The following is a 15,878-nucleotide window of genomic DNA, read 5'->3' on the forward strand; positions in this document are numbered from 1 at the left end:
AGTTCTTAAATCTTCTTACTGTATTAGCTATTCAAGGGGCAGCTTTTTCAGTGTCTATGAAACAGCTCATGATTTACCCCCAAGAAAAGACAAGGTTTCATATATGGTTGTTGATTCCTGTGTCCACTATCTGTTGCTTGCTGCTTCTGTTGGGTATTTCACTCTGTGCTCCTTCTTCAGAAGTCTTCAATATGCTTGCATGGGAAAAACTGGGACGTCCCATCAACCACCATACCCAAACACACCACAAGGTTAGATTCTCTGGTTAAGGCAATGTTTCTGTCCATAGACTGCTTCGTATGTGGGAAACCAAAGTAATGTATCCCAACTTCTTTTCAACACAGATATTTTTAGCAGTGAAACTTCCAAGGTTGTATCAGTTCCTGTCTCTGCATTGAGCTGCCACAGATGAGAAAGCATTACATGCACATAGATTAAGATTAATCCTGGCAACTTGCAAGAGCAAGCCAGCTTCAGTTTAGGAAGCAATAGATTTCCCGCTCCCGCTCTGGGGAAACCAAACAGAACACCATTGATTGTTCATTTGCAAATCATGTTTGGAATGCTGTGACGTCATATTGCTTTGATGACTCAGCAAACAAAAACCTCAGGTGAAATCCGAGGCAAGAAAAAGCATTAAGACCCTGCTAAAGAAATGGAAGTTTGTGAGGAAAGTATGTATTTATTTTTCTCTGTTGTGATGGCAACGTAACCTTTTTAAAGGCATTTCTGCTTGTAAAAAGTGTTTTTGTTTTCTAAAACTGTGGGGTTTATCAGAGGTTTTTCCATTAGATGATTTGCTGAAAGACAGCTTAGCCACTGCTCCTACAATGTGCAGCTGCCAGGAAGCATTGTGCATGTCCTCAGTTCATGTGCAGCAACAGTGAAGCCCAAAAGACATGGCCAGTGCCCCATATCGAATCAAGGGTGAGCCCTAAAACAGTTCCATATTTCCGTGGCAGAATAATGAACGTCAAAAGGATCCCCTTATGGTAGGAAGTTCAAAATCCAATAATGGAAAGCCTATGGACCTGTGCTTCTAAGCACATCGGTCACAGCAACGCTCTTGAAAGCCAGCAACCTTCTTTCAAATGCTACAACGCTGGAGAAGTCACAGAGAGTAGGCATTTGAAAGGGTGGTAGTGGAAGAACCTTTGATAGTAGAGTCGTACCTTGGTTCTCAAACAGAATCCATTCCAGAAGTCCGTTTGACTTCTGAAAATGTTCCAAAAGCAAGGCGCGGCTTCCAATTGGCTGCAGGAGCTTCCTGCACAAAATCGGAAGCTGCAGAAGCAGCGGGACGTTCGGGTTCCAAAGAACGTTCGCAAACTGGAACACTCACTGTGTGTGGCGTTCGGGAGCCAAAACGTTTGAGTCACAAGGCGTTCGAGAACCCAGGTACGGCTGTATTCCATAGTGACCCAGAATGGAAGGAAAACAAGACAAAACCTATTGAATCTATTTGTAGTAGACTACAGCGGTACCTCGGGTTACAAACGCTTCAGGTTACATATGCTTCAGGTTACAGACTCCACTAACCCAGAAATATTACCTCAGGTTAAGAACTTTGCTTCAGGATGAGAACAGAAATCGTGCTCCGGCGGCGTGGTGGCCCCATTAGCTAAAGTGGTGCTTCAGGTTAAGAACGGACCTCCGGAACGAATTAAGTTCTTAACCCGAGGTACCACTGTATAGATATATGTAAATATGTAGTGGCTTGCTACACAGCCGGAACTTGCAACTACGAAACAAAAGACACACAGAGGAAGCAGAGGCGATTTCCTTATTAGCTATGTTTATTATGCCGCGGCTCAAGCCGCTCTGTACACAAAGCACCCAGCTGCTTTAAAGCTACTTGGTTTACACTGGATTTTTTTTAATTTGTTTTTTTAAAAAAGTTTTTTTGTTTATTTATTTAAATGAGCTAGAAATGGTCCTTCTATGACAAGAGAGGTCTGACTTGCGCAGGGCCATTCCCCCACTATTGCTACAGAGCATGGGAAGGGAAGGGGGTGGGGTGGGAAGGAAGCAGCGGTCCCCACCGGACCAAGGTCCTGCCTGGGCCCCTGCTCCCACCAGCAGTATTTACAGCCAGGGATAGCTGGAATGTACAGAGTGCGAAGGGGAGGGGGGTCAGGGAGTGAGGAAAGTGTAGGTAGTTGGCTGCTGGGGCCAGATGTTTCTGAGGAGAAACAGAAGAAGCATTTTGTGTTCTATCTCAGTACCTTTCACGACAGAGCGAAACTCTTTTTAGTGTCTGGGGCTGCCCCCAAGATTCCCACGCAGTACCGCAGGGGCAAGGAACTCGTCGTACAGGGAAAATGTAACTTGCCGATGTAGGCCGAAGGCGGCCTTGGACCAGATGGGAGGAATGTTAGTAAAGGCCGGGAATAATAATAATAAAATATAATAATAAAAAGGGGAAAACAAGAGTGGCTCAGAATACTCTGGAGACTGAAAAAATCCCCATGACCATGGCTAGCGTTAGCTGAAGCAATTTGGAAAGTCAAGGGGGATTTTGTGGGGGACAGGGTGGGAATGCTGTAGAATTTAAGATGAATAAATTAACCTGGAATGTGAAGAAGTGCCAAGTTTGGGGGGGGGGGCTATGGGGCTTAGTTTCCTGCAGGACAGCGGGCAGGTTTGGGGCTCGACCCTCTGCATAGCAATGCCAGTCTGGGCTAATGCTGCGTACCCAGTACACAAATACAGTGAGCAGAATCCCGCCCCAACATGGTGGGAGGGGAGGTGGGTGCTCGACCCGAGAGACAGTGCCATGCAGAGGGGGGGGGAGCAAGGGGCACAGTTTCCTCTCCATTCCTCACAGCTCAAGACCCATAGGAAGAAGAGTGGCAAGACAGGGGTTCTGACATTGCATACATTGTAAAAAATAAAGCGTTTGGAGTAAATGCAGTGTTTATACAAAAAAAAAGAAGAGTTTATTTCTTTTTTTAAAAAAAAATCCTCCCCTGAAACCTCGTTGCCATGGTTACAGGGGAGGGGAAGGGAGAGGGCCAGCCTGGGCTCTGTGGCAGTGAGGGAACGGGGGGGGGGGGGAGGCCATGCCTTCCCCCTCCAAGACCAGGCATATTTTATTTTATTTTATTTTTTAAAAAAACCTTTTTACACTTGAGTTTTTCTCTTATAAAAACACAGTCAGGGGAAACGACGACAGGAGCCCCTGAGGCAAGTGCAGGCCCCAATGGGGGCCACAGAGGGACACAGGCCTCTGGGATCTGCTCCACCACCCGCCTCCTCACGCAAACACCTGCATCTTAGCGGATGGCTCCACCGAAGGCAGCTGGGTGTGGCTGGGCCCCAGGACAGTCGGGCTGGGAGTAGACTCAGACCAGTCGGACAAGGAGTGGGGCGAGGGGCTGCTCCACTGCTCTGGGGACTCTGGCGAAGGAGTCAGGTAGGGGTGCTCACTGGGCGGATGGAGGAAGTGCTTGGGGGTCGCGTCCTGCCCCTGTGTGTAGCTGTGTTGAGAAGGGGGTGTCGGGTAATCCTCCACCCCTGCGGGCTTTAGGTACTGTGGGGGCCCTGCACGGGGCGCCCCCTGGGCCTCCTGGGGCGAGACAGGCTGGTTGGTTCTCATGGTGGTAGCTGGCGGGGGCATGGGCTGGGCTGCCTCCTTGGCCTGTGGAGGAGCCGAGTTGGGCAGACCCTGGGAGCTGTGCCCCATGGCCATGTGGCTGGGCAGAAGCAGCCCTGGTGGGAAAGCCTGGCCTGGTTGGTGCAGGTTGGGATGGGAGGCGGCAGGGTGGACAACCCCTATGATTGGCTGGCACTGGGAAGTGGGGACACGGGCATGCCAATCAAAGGGCATGGCCACGGGGCTCACCATGCCCAGGCTGAGCCCCATGCGGCCTGGTGGCACTGAGAGGCGGTTCATGGAGAGGAGGGTGCCATCCCCTAGGTCGCTCAGGCGTGCCAGACTGACAGCAAAGGGCGCCTCCATCATGCCATGGACCATGGGAGTGGAGGGCACTGACAGGGAGGAGTTGGCTGGGTGGAAGACCCCTGGCGAGGCAGGGTTGGGCACATAGGGGGAGTCCAGTGAGTCAACGGGAGACAGGGTGACAGAGCTCTCCAGGAGAGAGCCTTGGCACTCCAGGTTGAGCTTCTTGGCACGTGCCTTGGCCTCTTTGCTCTCCCTTGCCAGGCTGGCGCTGCTGCCTGCCGTCGCGTTCTTGGTGCTAGGGCGCCGGCTCTTCTTGCCCTGTGGCGTGGGCTTCAAGCTGGGCAAGAAGCTATTGGGAGGGCACATGAGAGGGGAGAGGGAGTGGCCGGCGGGCAGCGCCCCCTGTGGGCTGCGCACGGTGTTGTAGTCGTCCAGAAGCCGGACAATGTCGTGGTGCAAGCGCTCCTGAGCCACGTCGCGTGGCAGGCGATCCATGTGGTCTGTGATTTCGCGGTTGGCAAAGTGATCCAGCAGGATTTTGGCTGCCTCATAACTGCCTTCCCGGGCTGCCAGGAACAGCGGTGTCTCCTCCTGCCGCAGAGAGGAGAGGGTGATGAAGAGCACATACTACAAAGCGTTCTAGAAAAGGAGCCATGAGCTTCTTCCCTCCCTGTAAACCTCCCCACCATATACAGGCAGGGGAGTCACCAGGACTAGCTTAAAGACATTTACAGGGATGGAAAGAGCTGCTCCTGTCAGAAGGAGCCTACAGCAACGGATGTGATTCTGCCAAGTTATGGGGACACATGAAACTTAAAGCATCACATGAAAAACAAATGCAATAAATAACTTACTTTGCTGTCCTGCATGTCTTTGTTGGCTCCATTCTTCAGCAGCGCAATCGTGGCCTCCACATTGTTGACAGCTGCTGCCCAGTGCAGGGCTGATTTACCTGAGAGGAATGACACCATGAGGATTACTGTAAGTTCTCTCTTTGATACCGAGTCTCAGATCCCACTAGAAGTATTCTGCTGCATCAGCTCCCCTAACTCTCCTCAATCTAAAGCTACCACCTTGCTTCTCACTACCATCCTCGCCTGTTGCTGCTTATTCTGTGCTTTAATGCTGGACCTTCTGTAGACTCTGGATTTGTCCTCTCAGCAAATCAGCTGTTTTGTTATGGAGATGCATGTCCATGCAAGAGTCAAGCAGCTACGGGGTCCCCAGAATCACCAGCAGGTTCCCCAGAAGGTCTTCTGTCATTTCGACCCTGCACACCAAGACCATGCCCTACTCTCTTAATACCCCTCCACACAGTAAGGCGTTGTCTTAATACATCAGGAACGAGGGCCACACATGGATCTTGGCTTATTTTCATGCGGGTGGGAGAAGGAGAAAGGAGGGCAGGGTGGTGGATTGGAATGGGAAAAGGCAAAATGGGTGGAATGATGGAAGGGCAGGGGATGCCCTCTGCAAGCAAATAGTTTAGAACTCTGGCTGGGGGCGAGATATGGGAAGAGGGACATCAGCAATGGATGCTTGGAGAGGGAAATCCTCTGCACCCAATCAGTTCTGGCAAGATTTTTCTGTCCCCTTTCCAGCAGTTCAGTAGGCAGACTGAAAGAAGAAGAGCCAGTAAAAAATAGGTAGCAGAGAGAGAGGGGGGCGGTCCTATTGACTCTCAAGAATGTGACGAGAGAGAGAGAAATAATAATCCCACACTCCCTTATCATGTGTGTAGTCCATCCTTTTGCTCCCTCCACCTCTGGCACTCAGGGCTCTATGATGACAGTGGCTCTTGCCTTGCAGAGCCTCATCAGAATGCATCTAAGGAGCTTCGAGAGGGAAGCAGGAGTCAGGAGAATGGCCAAGTGAATTGTTGATGCTTGAGAAATGCCCAGGGCAACCAGACTGGAGGTTCAGCCAGTGCATTTGTGGCATTAATTTGGAATACATTTGCAATGCATATTGTAGTTCTGAGGAAGCCTCCCACTGAAGTTCAGCATAACGCAGACTAGCCAAGTAAAAGACCTCAGCCCCGCAGCCTCTCTGGGGGTTACGTACCCATCTCATCCACAGCGTTGACATCAGCGTGGCAGACAATCAGCTCCTCCACCATGCCCTCAACAGCCAGCCTGGCAGCTAGGATCAGTGCTGTTGAACCATCCCCCATTCGGGCATCCAAGTCTGTAGATCGATTCCGGATCAGGATCTGGCAACAGAACATGTTGGTGTGTTAGGTTGGTGCCAAAAACACACACCATCCAAGGCAGCGTGTGCACAGTAACACTATCGCCTCAAGTACAGTTCTTAGGTTCCCATTCACTCTTATCAATGCAAAGTACAGCCAGGCTAACTAACTTTTCATCGTGTCCCCAGAGAGGTAATGAGTGGATAACACACGAATAACTTCCAGGTGGTAACCATCACAGTGGCTCTCCACTTAAAAAGGGAACTGGAGCATGCTGTTAACATGGGCAAGGCAGAGGAAGGGGATTTATGTCCAGGATTTAAAAGGCCGCACTAGTCCATTGGGTGAGACCCACCTGGAAGACTCCCTGGGCATCAGCAGTCACGGCAGCATGAAGTGGTGTGCGCCCTGTGTTGTCTTGTGCATTGGTATCAGCACCAGCATCCAGCAAGCGCTTGGTAGCATCTGCCCGTGCATATCTGGCAGCCAAATGCAGGGCAGTTTCACCTGTGCGGTCTGTCTGGGCACTCAGGTTAGCCCCCTGGCAGATTAGGTCCGAGATTATGTTGGCAGAGGAGTCATCTGCTTCCTCTTCCTCAGCCAGTTCAGTCTCCATTTCACCACCACCACGGAAGGAGGCCAACATAAGTGGAGTGAAACCATCTGTAAGGAGATCCCAAGAAGGGTTGTTGCTGTTGTGTTTGGCTTTTGTTAAAAGATTTGCTCTGTTTCTCCTCTCCCATGTGCCACATACTGGATTAGAACAAAACATGTTGGGACTTGTTACAGAAGACAGGAAGTAACAGATCTATTCTGTTCATCAGACACTGTCTGCAAAAGCTCCGTATGAGCGCTCACAGACCCAACTCGCTGCCCTTATTCCCAATTACCTGGTCCACGGACATTGACGTCCATGCAGTCAGTATCAAATTCACCCTGGGGTGGCGTCAGGGCCATAGATGGTGGCATGCGGATGTCTGCTGCCACCAAGTGATGCTGTGTCCATTGACGGCAGTCCACAGGGTCTTCACGATCTATGGCTGGCTCCTCCACCTGGCAAGGATGAACACGGGCCTGTAGCTATTATGGAAAGACATAATATGCGCCTATTCACCTAGTGCATCAAACTACTTCATTGCTGCTTGCAAACACTAATGAGTCAGGCCCACAGTAGTCTGATGCAGGGAGTAATACCTGCGGACACCAAGAGAAAGGGCAGGGGAGGCAGTGGGGTAGCTCTTGTGAGGAGCTGGAATCCCCTTTCTTAAGCCAGGCAAAGTCTCAAAAGGAATACCTTTAGTCGCTTGGCCTCTGGGCATTCTTCCAGCCAGTCTTCTGAGCTGTCTGGTATTAGGCTCTCTCCTTTGCCAATATTCCTGCAGCAGGGGGAAAGATACACAGTGAAGTCAAACAGTAGTGCAGGGCAAACACCAAGGCTATGGGCTTACACCCTCTTGCTCTTTCCCACACCACACCACAAAATAAAGGAAAAGTTCTCCATCAGCTAACTAAAGCCCAATTGGGAGCAAGTACAAGCCACAGATAGCTGACCACCTAAACATTAGGAAGAACTTCCTGACAGTAAGAGCTGTTCGACAGTGGAATTTGCTGCCAAGGAGTGTGGTGGAGTCTCCTTCTTTGGAGGTCTTTAAGCAGAGGCTTGACAACCATATGTCAGGAGTGCTCTGATGGTGTTTCCTGCTTGGCAGGGGGTTGGACTCGATGGCCCTTGTGGTCTCTTCCAACTCTATGATTCTATGATTCTATGACCATCTCCTGCAGAAGCTGAAACCTGCTGCAGGAACTGGGGTTTCATTCTGGGTGAATGAAAGGCTCTTACTTCATGCCTAGGGCATCCTGACCCACAGGCTCACGCCGGTTCTTATTGCTGCTCTCTTTCTTCAGACTGAAGCCTTCAGGGAACCAGAGGGTGCTGTGCTCTCTTTTGCGCCGTGCCACTAGCACACCCAGCACCAGGATCACCAGCAGAATCAGGCATGCCACCACCAGCAATGGCACCAGCTTAAGTTCGCCTTCCTCTTTGATCTTTTCACCTGTAGAAACAATACTGCCCTATTAGGAGACCCTGTCATGACCTTCCTGTAAAGTCCAAACCCAGTCAAATTCTGCTTCCGGCAAATGACTCCTCTGCTGCCCTCACCTCGCACAGCCTTGAGGGGGTATGGGAACTCTAGGCGCTCCACCGCTGACAGGGCAGCCAGGTAGTCTGCAGCACTATCTGCATCAGGAAAGCACTTGTCTGAAGCCTGGTAGCAGAGTCGGTTATCAATCTCAAGAGTGACCTCAGACCTGGAGGAAGAAGCAAGTGTTACGAGGGCCTAGAACTCCTTATCTAGTAGCACACACAATCCTAGGACAAGGCAAGTCAGCCAGCTCCACAAAAGGTCCTGCTCCCCATTCATCCTTTGGGGCAGGAAACAAGGTCTGTTGCTTTTTACACACTGAATTTTAGAATGGGCACTTCCAAATACACACATCAAGGAAAAGACCACCCAAGATCCTATCAGCAGCTTTAATAATCCTAATGTATTTGTGAAGCACAATCTCTTCTTACAAAATGCAGGCTGACTCTTCCTAAGCAGATCACATTTACCCCGTTTGTTCTTAACGATGCATGCAACCCACTTGCTTGGCATTAACCTAAAGCTTCCAGAGATCCACCACTATCTCAGACACTCACTTGCTTCTTTTATTTCATTAGCCACCTTCTGGTACTTTGGCTAAGAAAGCAGTTAGACATCAGAAACGGTTCTTGAATAATATAATAAAGTTATCTAAAAACGCTTGAATGAATTCCCGTCTAGTTATGGAAATCTATCACTAAATAATCCTGTTATCAGCTCCAAAACAGTTTTTGTGGATTTGTTAGTATTTCCTCAGAACCCTCAGATTTGTATGCCAGTTCTACAGTTGTTGTTTTTCACAGCTGCCCTATTCTGTGAAGGCTGTTGGAAGTAGTTTAGCTCAGCCTCTGGGCCCAACTACCTCTCCTTCCAATTCAGAACCTTCTTATATCCCTCCCTCCATGTTCCTTGAGGCCTGGGTCCTATAACCCCCACCACCACCACCACCACCAAGCAGCTCTCTGAACCCCCAAAGTTCCTTGCGTTTCTTCAGCAACTCTGTGTGACTCACCCAATAATCTCTTGTTCCAGTTCCCTGCGTTGCCGACCGCCAGATCCATAATACGGCGACCGACTGCCAGACCCGTAATATGGCTTGATCATGAAGTTACCGTCCTTGTCACGGCGGAAGCGCAAGGAGGTTCTCAAAATGGAACTCAGCTTCTGCAGGAAGATGGTGCTTGTGCGGAGCAATTCGTCAGGGTGTAGCAGCACAGTGATGACCAGAACGCCGTCTGCCAAGCGCTCAGGCACCTCCAGGGCACAGTCCAGCCCATCCCAGCCACACTCTTCGTTGTTGCAGCCCTGGTCACAGTGCCCATCAGCAAAGTGATCTGAGCAGTATTTCTCATAGACAGGGCTGTGGAAGAAGGAGGAGGAGAAGGAACTGAGTCATGCCTGTCATAACCAACCCTGTGCCAATACAGCTCACTGGTGCCTTGTTAAGCCCTAAGGAGGAAAGGGCACAAGGCATTATGGGTCTGCAGCGGATTCCTACACCCCACAGCTAACATGGCCAAGTCTCAGAGCTAGTCAAGTGGAACACATAGAAGGAATCCATGCAGATAATACCAAGACTCTGCCATGTTTGGTGTCGGACAAAGGGACAGATATAAATCCATAGGTCTCAGTGGAAGCACCCGTGTTTGTGCAAAGCACCCCTACACTGCCTAAAATAAGTCTTGGTTCCTCATTTAGTTGGGGTGGCCCTTGATTCCAGGGGTCTCTGGTACAGTATACACAACTAGATGCCTCCCCTACTCAAGAGGCAGTGGCAGGACTCACTTGCAGCTGGACTCATGGCTCTTGCAGTCAAAGTTGTCGTAAAGGCACTCGGCAGTGTTGCACATCTCATCACACTGGCTGTTGTTGAAGAGCTGCAAGCACAGGGGGCTCTCGCACTGCTTCCAGGGATCATCGACTCGCAGGGAACAGTCACCGCCATCCCAGTGGCAGGCTGGACTGTTGCACATCTTGTCACAGTAGAAATCCCCGGCCTTTGCCGCACACTCCTTCAGCGGGCAGTGGACCTCAGGGAGCTTCAGAGTGCGGGTCTGGCAGCGAAACCCCGTGTAGTCACCAAGACAAAGGCACTGAAAATAAGGGGGGTCAGCAGTCTCATGGCAAGCACCCCCATTGTGGCAGGGCATGCTGGCACAGCTGCTGTTGGCATGCAGGCGGCATTCCGGTCCAGCCCACCCAGGCAGGCAGGAGCAGCGAGGACCCAGCGCTGTGGTCCGGCAGCTGCCACCATTGAAGCAGGAGAGTTCCCGGCAGGAGAGCATGCGCTCACAGCGGATGCCTGAATAACCCTGGAAAAGAATAACAAGCAGAGTTAGGATTGGAAAGCCGGCCAAGCCCTCAAATCGCTCCAACTGCTGGCCTAACAACAGAAAGCCTCTGGCACCATAGCTGCTCTCTGACAAGTGCTCAGCCTGGTGAGTAAATTCTTCCCTCCACAAATCTCAAGGCCCAGCACCCATAACCTGCCCTCAAGAAGTACCTTCCCACACCCCACCATCCTCCAGTACTGGGCACCATTCACCAACACCATCTCCCCTTATTATCCAATATTAGACTTCTGCATTGTGTTATGGCACTGCATCAAACTTCTCTTGCAGGTTTCACAACCAGAATTCCCACAAGATCACGCAGCAGAATTGTTTCCTGCCACTCCCAAGTAGAAACTCCTTCCATGACAAGCGTTGCATTGGAGGACACTAAACTCTCTACCTCCAAAAAGCCTCCCAGACAGAAACCTTGTCCTAACAGGTACTGAAACTCATTCATAGGACAACACCAACATGTCAACCTAACAGTTCCCCCACCTAATCCTCCCAACCACAGTCTTCCTTTCTCTCCCTCGCCTAGCCCCTTGCAATGTTTGTGTATAGGAGTTGCATTAGCCACTTGCTGTAAGCAGCTGTGTTGTAGGGGACTCACCCGGGGACAGTGGCAGGTGTAGCCTAGAGGCAGGTTGACTGCCGGATTACACTTCCCACCATTCTGGCAAGGTTGAGAGTCACATGCATTCACAATGTTCTTGCAATGGCGGCCTGAGGATATGAAAAACAAGAGTATTACTGATGGATTCCAACAGAACCTAGCCCCAAAGACCACCACCCTGCTATATTTGGCCTTGCATCTTAGCACTAGTTCTCAAAGCTCATATTTGCTCACTGAAATGGCCAAAGAGGCCCATCTCACCCAGTCACCATTCCAATCTTTGTTTTAGATCACAAATATGCATTTAGCTGCACAGCTGGATTCCCCTCCACCTACTTGGTTGAAGATGAACTCCTAACTTCTTTACAGGGGAGAGTCTTCCTACTTGCAGCCCTTGAGTCTGGCTCCTCTACGCATCACTGGGGTCCGCTTTGGGCACACTCTCCCTTGCCCCTTGCACACATCAGCCACATGAAAAGAGAACACACTGTCACTCACCAGTGTAGCCTGGCTTGCAAATGCAGTGGTAGTCACTGGCTTCCTGGACGCAATCAAGCGTGTTGCGTGGGTGGCAATGGTTGGACTGGCACTCATTGATGTCTCCCTCACAGCGCTCGCCTGTGAAACCCGGTGGGCAGCTGCATCGGTAGCCACCAACTCTGTCCACACATGTCCCATTGTTGAGGCATTTGGGGACCCGGGAGCCAGGATTCATAGCACAATCATCTTCATTTATTTCACACAAGACACCTAGAGAGATGACAAACACGCAATCACATTAAACATCCAGACTCAGGGAAGACAAACCTCTTCCTCCTTCTCACAATCCTTGCATTGTCTCTGTGGAAAAAACAAGATTCCTCGCCCTTTACGGTGCCCAACAGTGAGTCAACATCCATCCATCCATTGCCCTGGGAACTGTTGCTGAAGCTGTCCTCCCTCAAAAAGAGGCCTGGGAGAACTCTGAGCCCACGTTCTCCATCCTGTGCCCAAAGGGGAAATCCAGAGCTCCCTTGCACTATTCTTCAACAAAACTGCAAATCCAACAATAAAAACCTGTGCCATAAGAACTTAAATCCTTTCCCCAGTCTGCTACTTTCCTCCGACAGGTAATATTGGTAAAGGTCTCCCTTTACCCAGGAGCACTTACCCAGAGTTCCAGGTGGACAGGAGCAAATGTAGCGGCCAACAAGATCAATGCAAGTCCCTCCATTCTGGCAGGGGTGTGACTGACACTCATCAATGTCATACTCACAGTTTTTCCCCTCGAACCCTAGCGGGCACTGCAGTAGAAGAGAAGCAAACAAGACAAAACAGCAATGAGCACAAAGGGGCCAGAAAGGCTGAAGCCTTGCGTCCTTGAAAAGGTTTCCTGCTCTTGGTTCCATTTAAATTTATGTTTTGTTTGTTAAACTGTACTATTATTGATGTGTAAAATCAAGTAAAACTAGTACAATTTCATAAGGAAGGGAAAGATCCTTCAAGTTGCACCATCCTCTTTCTTGTCCAAATTAAGATTATTAAACTTCAATGGGACTTTGAGCAAATAGACTATGGCAAATTATTCCAAGATTTATACAAATAGATCAGTCTGGCTTCATAAAAAGGAAGGAAAATACATAGCAAGAACAAACATTAAACATAATTATGAAACTGTATCACAAGATCATGGCTAACATATGTTGTTAGAAAACACTGCAGCTCTTGTGGATGAACAAAAAATGTGTATCATTTCTGTTTGGTTCCTGTGTAATGCTGTACTTCTTCAACGTCTCTAGACCATAGATAGTGAACCTTCTCCAGTCTGATGGCTACATTCCCTTCTGAGCAACCTTCCAGTAGTCATGTGGTGGGTGGAGCCACAGAGGCAAAAATGGGTGGAGCAATGACCGTAAATTTTACTTTGTAGGGCAGGCTGTTTTCTACACATAACACCACTCTCTGCATCCCCCACAAGGGCATATAAATATTGGTTTGGCTGTGCCTGGCGCGATGAGAAAAAACTCTTACAGAGAATTTGAGAAACAACAGAATGGACTTCATTGCTGATATGCAACAATGATGTGGCAAAGAATAAAACTAAAGATGTATGGATTTTGTAAGGCATGGTGGAAGTTCAACCAATCTGACCAGCTGTCAGGGAACTGCCATCGGAGGAACAGGTGGTGGAAGGGCTCACAGAGGCTGGGAGGGAGTCAGCAGCGAAAGCAGGGACCAGCAGGGGGAGAGATGGGTCTCTGGAGGAAGGTCTCAGGAATGCGGAGAGAGATGCAGCAGCTAAAGCAGGAACTAGCAGGGAAGAGGGAGGGCTCAGGGACACGTCCAGCGAGAACAGCGGGGAGGTGTCAGAAGCTCCCATAGGGAGACCCATTCTTCGCCGGAAGCTGCCACGTCGTGAGTCCAGAAGACGCGTTTCCATTAAGGAGCTTCTATGCTGGAAGCGCTTCCGAAAACAACCACTGTCGGAATCTACAAGTGACTAGGGCAGACATGTTTGAGGAGCTCTGTCATACACAGAGGCTTGTGGAGTTGCACAAACTCTGAGGGACCACGATTTTACGCACAAGCAGCTAATCATCCCATCACAGCAGCCATCAAACAGGAATTGACACCGAAAGTAAGGAAGGTTGCAGTAGTGGGAAAACAATTATAATCCATATCGATATTTCAACGAAATAAAACTTTGGAAGAAAATAGAGGGGTTTTCGTGGTTTTTGGGTTTTTTTTAATTACTGGGAAAATAAGTTGCAGATTTGTGCCATTTTCTTATCTTATTTTGCAATTGTTCACTGGACATTCAACAACTCATCATTAAATGTTACCAGGTTTCCCAGAGTTCTGAAGAGACACCAGGAACCCTGGCCTGTTCCTGGCTGCAAGGACTCCCTCACCTCACAGACGTAGTCTCCCACAAAACTGCGACAGGTACCCCCATTTCGACACAGGTTGTACTGGCAGTGGTCCACTTCACTCTCACAGTAGCTGCCGGTGTAGCTTTTTTTGCAAATGCAGTAGTGGGTATTGCCAGCATCCACGCAACGGCCGCCGTAATGACACACTTGCTCTTTGGTCACACCTATTGTACGGAAAAGCAAATTACACATTGTGTACTGCCACATATTCTGCCCTCCTGCTTCCAAAGGATGATTAGACAAAGTGACTAAAAGCAGGGTAAGTGAAGACTGAAGCAACATTGTACAAGCAAGTTGGTCATAAGAACAGAACCCAAGGGCTTCCTCCAAGCACTAAACTTTATTGCCCACCTCAATTTAAAGGACACTTTATTGGGGAAGCACAACATATCCCAATGTTTCGTAAGTCAGATTTTAATTTACATTTCTGTAAAATGTAAAAAAAAAAAGCCTCTTTAGAGTCTTGATAATAGAGGTTAAATTGTGACAGAACGTGCAACGTGCTCCAGTACCATAGCAGGACCAGGGAATCCAGACCAACTCTCCATTGCCCTCAGCCATTATCACACCATTTTGAAATTATTACAGAGTTTCATATACAGAACTACCACTTCTGCAATAACATTTGCAGCTTTTATTCTGCCCCCTAGAAGCATGGAAAAATTGACTTCAAACGTTGAGCATTTTTAGTTTCCAATGCCACTGGGAATAGCCGTCTGAAATATTGATTGGAGCACCAGTGAACCCAAGGGCATTATCCCCGCATCACGGAAGGCAAGCAACATTCTCTGTGTCAACTCTGGAAGTCCTGTATCAGCTTTGCCAGTGAGCATAAGCTGATAATGCTGGGGAGCCTGGATGACAAACATGCGTCATCAAGGTCACTGAGGAAGCAGATAGCAGAATAAATGAGGAAGAAGGGCTTCCGTTTCACTGCCCCTGGAGCATGTTTCCTTACCTCGGTTCCTGGCCACCACTTCACAAGAAACATTGGGGATGTCGCAGTAACGCCCAGTCCAACCTCCAGGGCAAGAACAGGATAAGGTAGTGCCTGTTTGCATACAGCGGCCACCATTCTGACAGGGGGAGCGACTACACAAATCCAGCAGGGTCTAGAGGGGGCATGACAAGGCAAGAGATTTTGTGGCAAAATAAAAGCACCCAGCTCCCACCAACGATGATGAAACCCAGGCGCCTTCCCAATCCATCTCCATTAGGTGTCTCCATACTGCAACCTCTCTAGGGGCCTGCTTGCAAGGCATATGTACTGGGTTTTTATAGAAAAGATGTAAACTCCATCCAAACTTAGCGGCTCAGGCTTAAACAAGAGAAACCCTGAACCACCTTATTCCCTTTCAACAGAGGCCTGGGGTGGATTACCTGGCACTGAGAACCTGTGTAGCCCTTAGGACAGGTACAGCGGTAGGACTGCACACCATCCTGGCATACGCCACCATTGAGGCAGGGCTGTGACTGGCACTCATCAATCTCATGCTGGCAGTGGGATCCTTTGAAGCCAGCCCGGCAGTGGCATGTGTACGAATTCACTCCATCCAAGCATGTGCCACCATTGAAGCAGGAGCTGCCGGAACAAAAGTACAGGAGTCAGGAATAAAGGAAGGAGGAAAGAGGTTATCTACCCAAGAGACACCCAGCATAGGCTAGGCCTGTCCCACCAGCTAACACTTGGCTAGTTGTGCTGGCTTGCATCTGCCTTACACAGAAGTTTCTGTTCTAGGTGAAAAATGCAACTGTGTGATAAGCCTCCCTCCTTACTCAGT

At 49.5% G+C, this 15,878-nt stretch overlaps 1 protein-coding gene across 4 annotated transcripts in view; it reads right to left on the reverse strand.

Moving 5' to 3' along the window:
* Window positions 1–1,778: 1,778 nt before the first annotated feature.
* Window positions 1,779–15,878, reverse strand: part of NOTCH3 (notch receptor 3) — a 60,507-nt gene continuing 46,407 nt past the window's right edge. The window contains exons 19-34 of one of the 4 annotated variants that reach the window (XM_081185793.1): window positions 15,478–15,679; window positions 15,056–15,209; window positions 14,077–14,261; window positions 12,336–12,468; window positions 11,684–11,935; window positions 11,183–11,295; window positions 10,025–10,551; window positions 9,252–9,599; window positions 8,257–8,405; window positions 7,936–8,149; window positions 7,390–7,471; window positions 6,986–7,148; window positions 6,451–6,848; window positions 5,969–6,116; window positions 4,759–4,856; window positions 1,779–4,495 (exon numbers count right to left, since the gene is read on the reverse strand). In XM_081185793.1, coding sequence (XP_081041919.1) covers window positions 3,257–4,495; window positions 4,759–4,856; window positions 5,969–6,116; window positions 6,451–6,848; window positions 6,986–7,148; window positions 7,390–7,471; window positions 7,936–8,149; window positions 8,257–8,405; window positions 9,252–9,599; window positions 10,025–10,551; window positions 11,183–11,295; window positions 11,684–11,935; window positions 12,336–12,468; window positions 14,077–14,261; window positions 15,056–15,209; window positions 15,478–15,679 — 4,405 coding nt within the window. In that variant the 3' untranslated portion in view covers window positions 1,779–3,256. Of the gene's footprint in view, window positions 4,496–4,758; window positions 4,857–5,968; window positions 6,117–6,450; window positions 6,849–6,985; window positions 7,176–7,389; window positions 7,472–7,935; window positions 8,150–8,256; window positions 8,406–9,251; window positions 9,600–10,024; window positions 10,552–11,182; window positions 11,296–11,683; window positions 11,936–12,335; window positions 12,469–14,076; window positions 14,262–15,055; window positions 15,210–15,477; window positions 15,680–15,878 lie in introns of all 4 variants that reach the window. The other 3 variants (XM_081185792.1, XM_081185795.1, XM_081185794.1) reach the window with 3 other exon arrangements.

Source organism: Podarcis bocagei, assembly GCF_964188305.1.
Source record: "Podarcis bocagei genome assembly, chromosome: 2".
Lineage (NCBI taxonomy): Eukaryota > Metazoa > Chordata > Lepidosauria > Squamata > Lacertidae > Podarcis > Podarcis bocagei.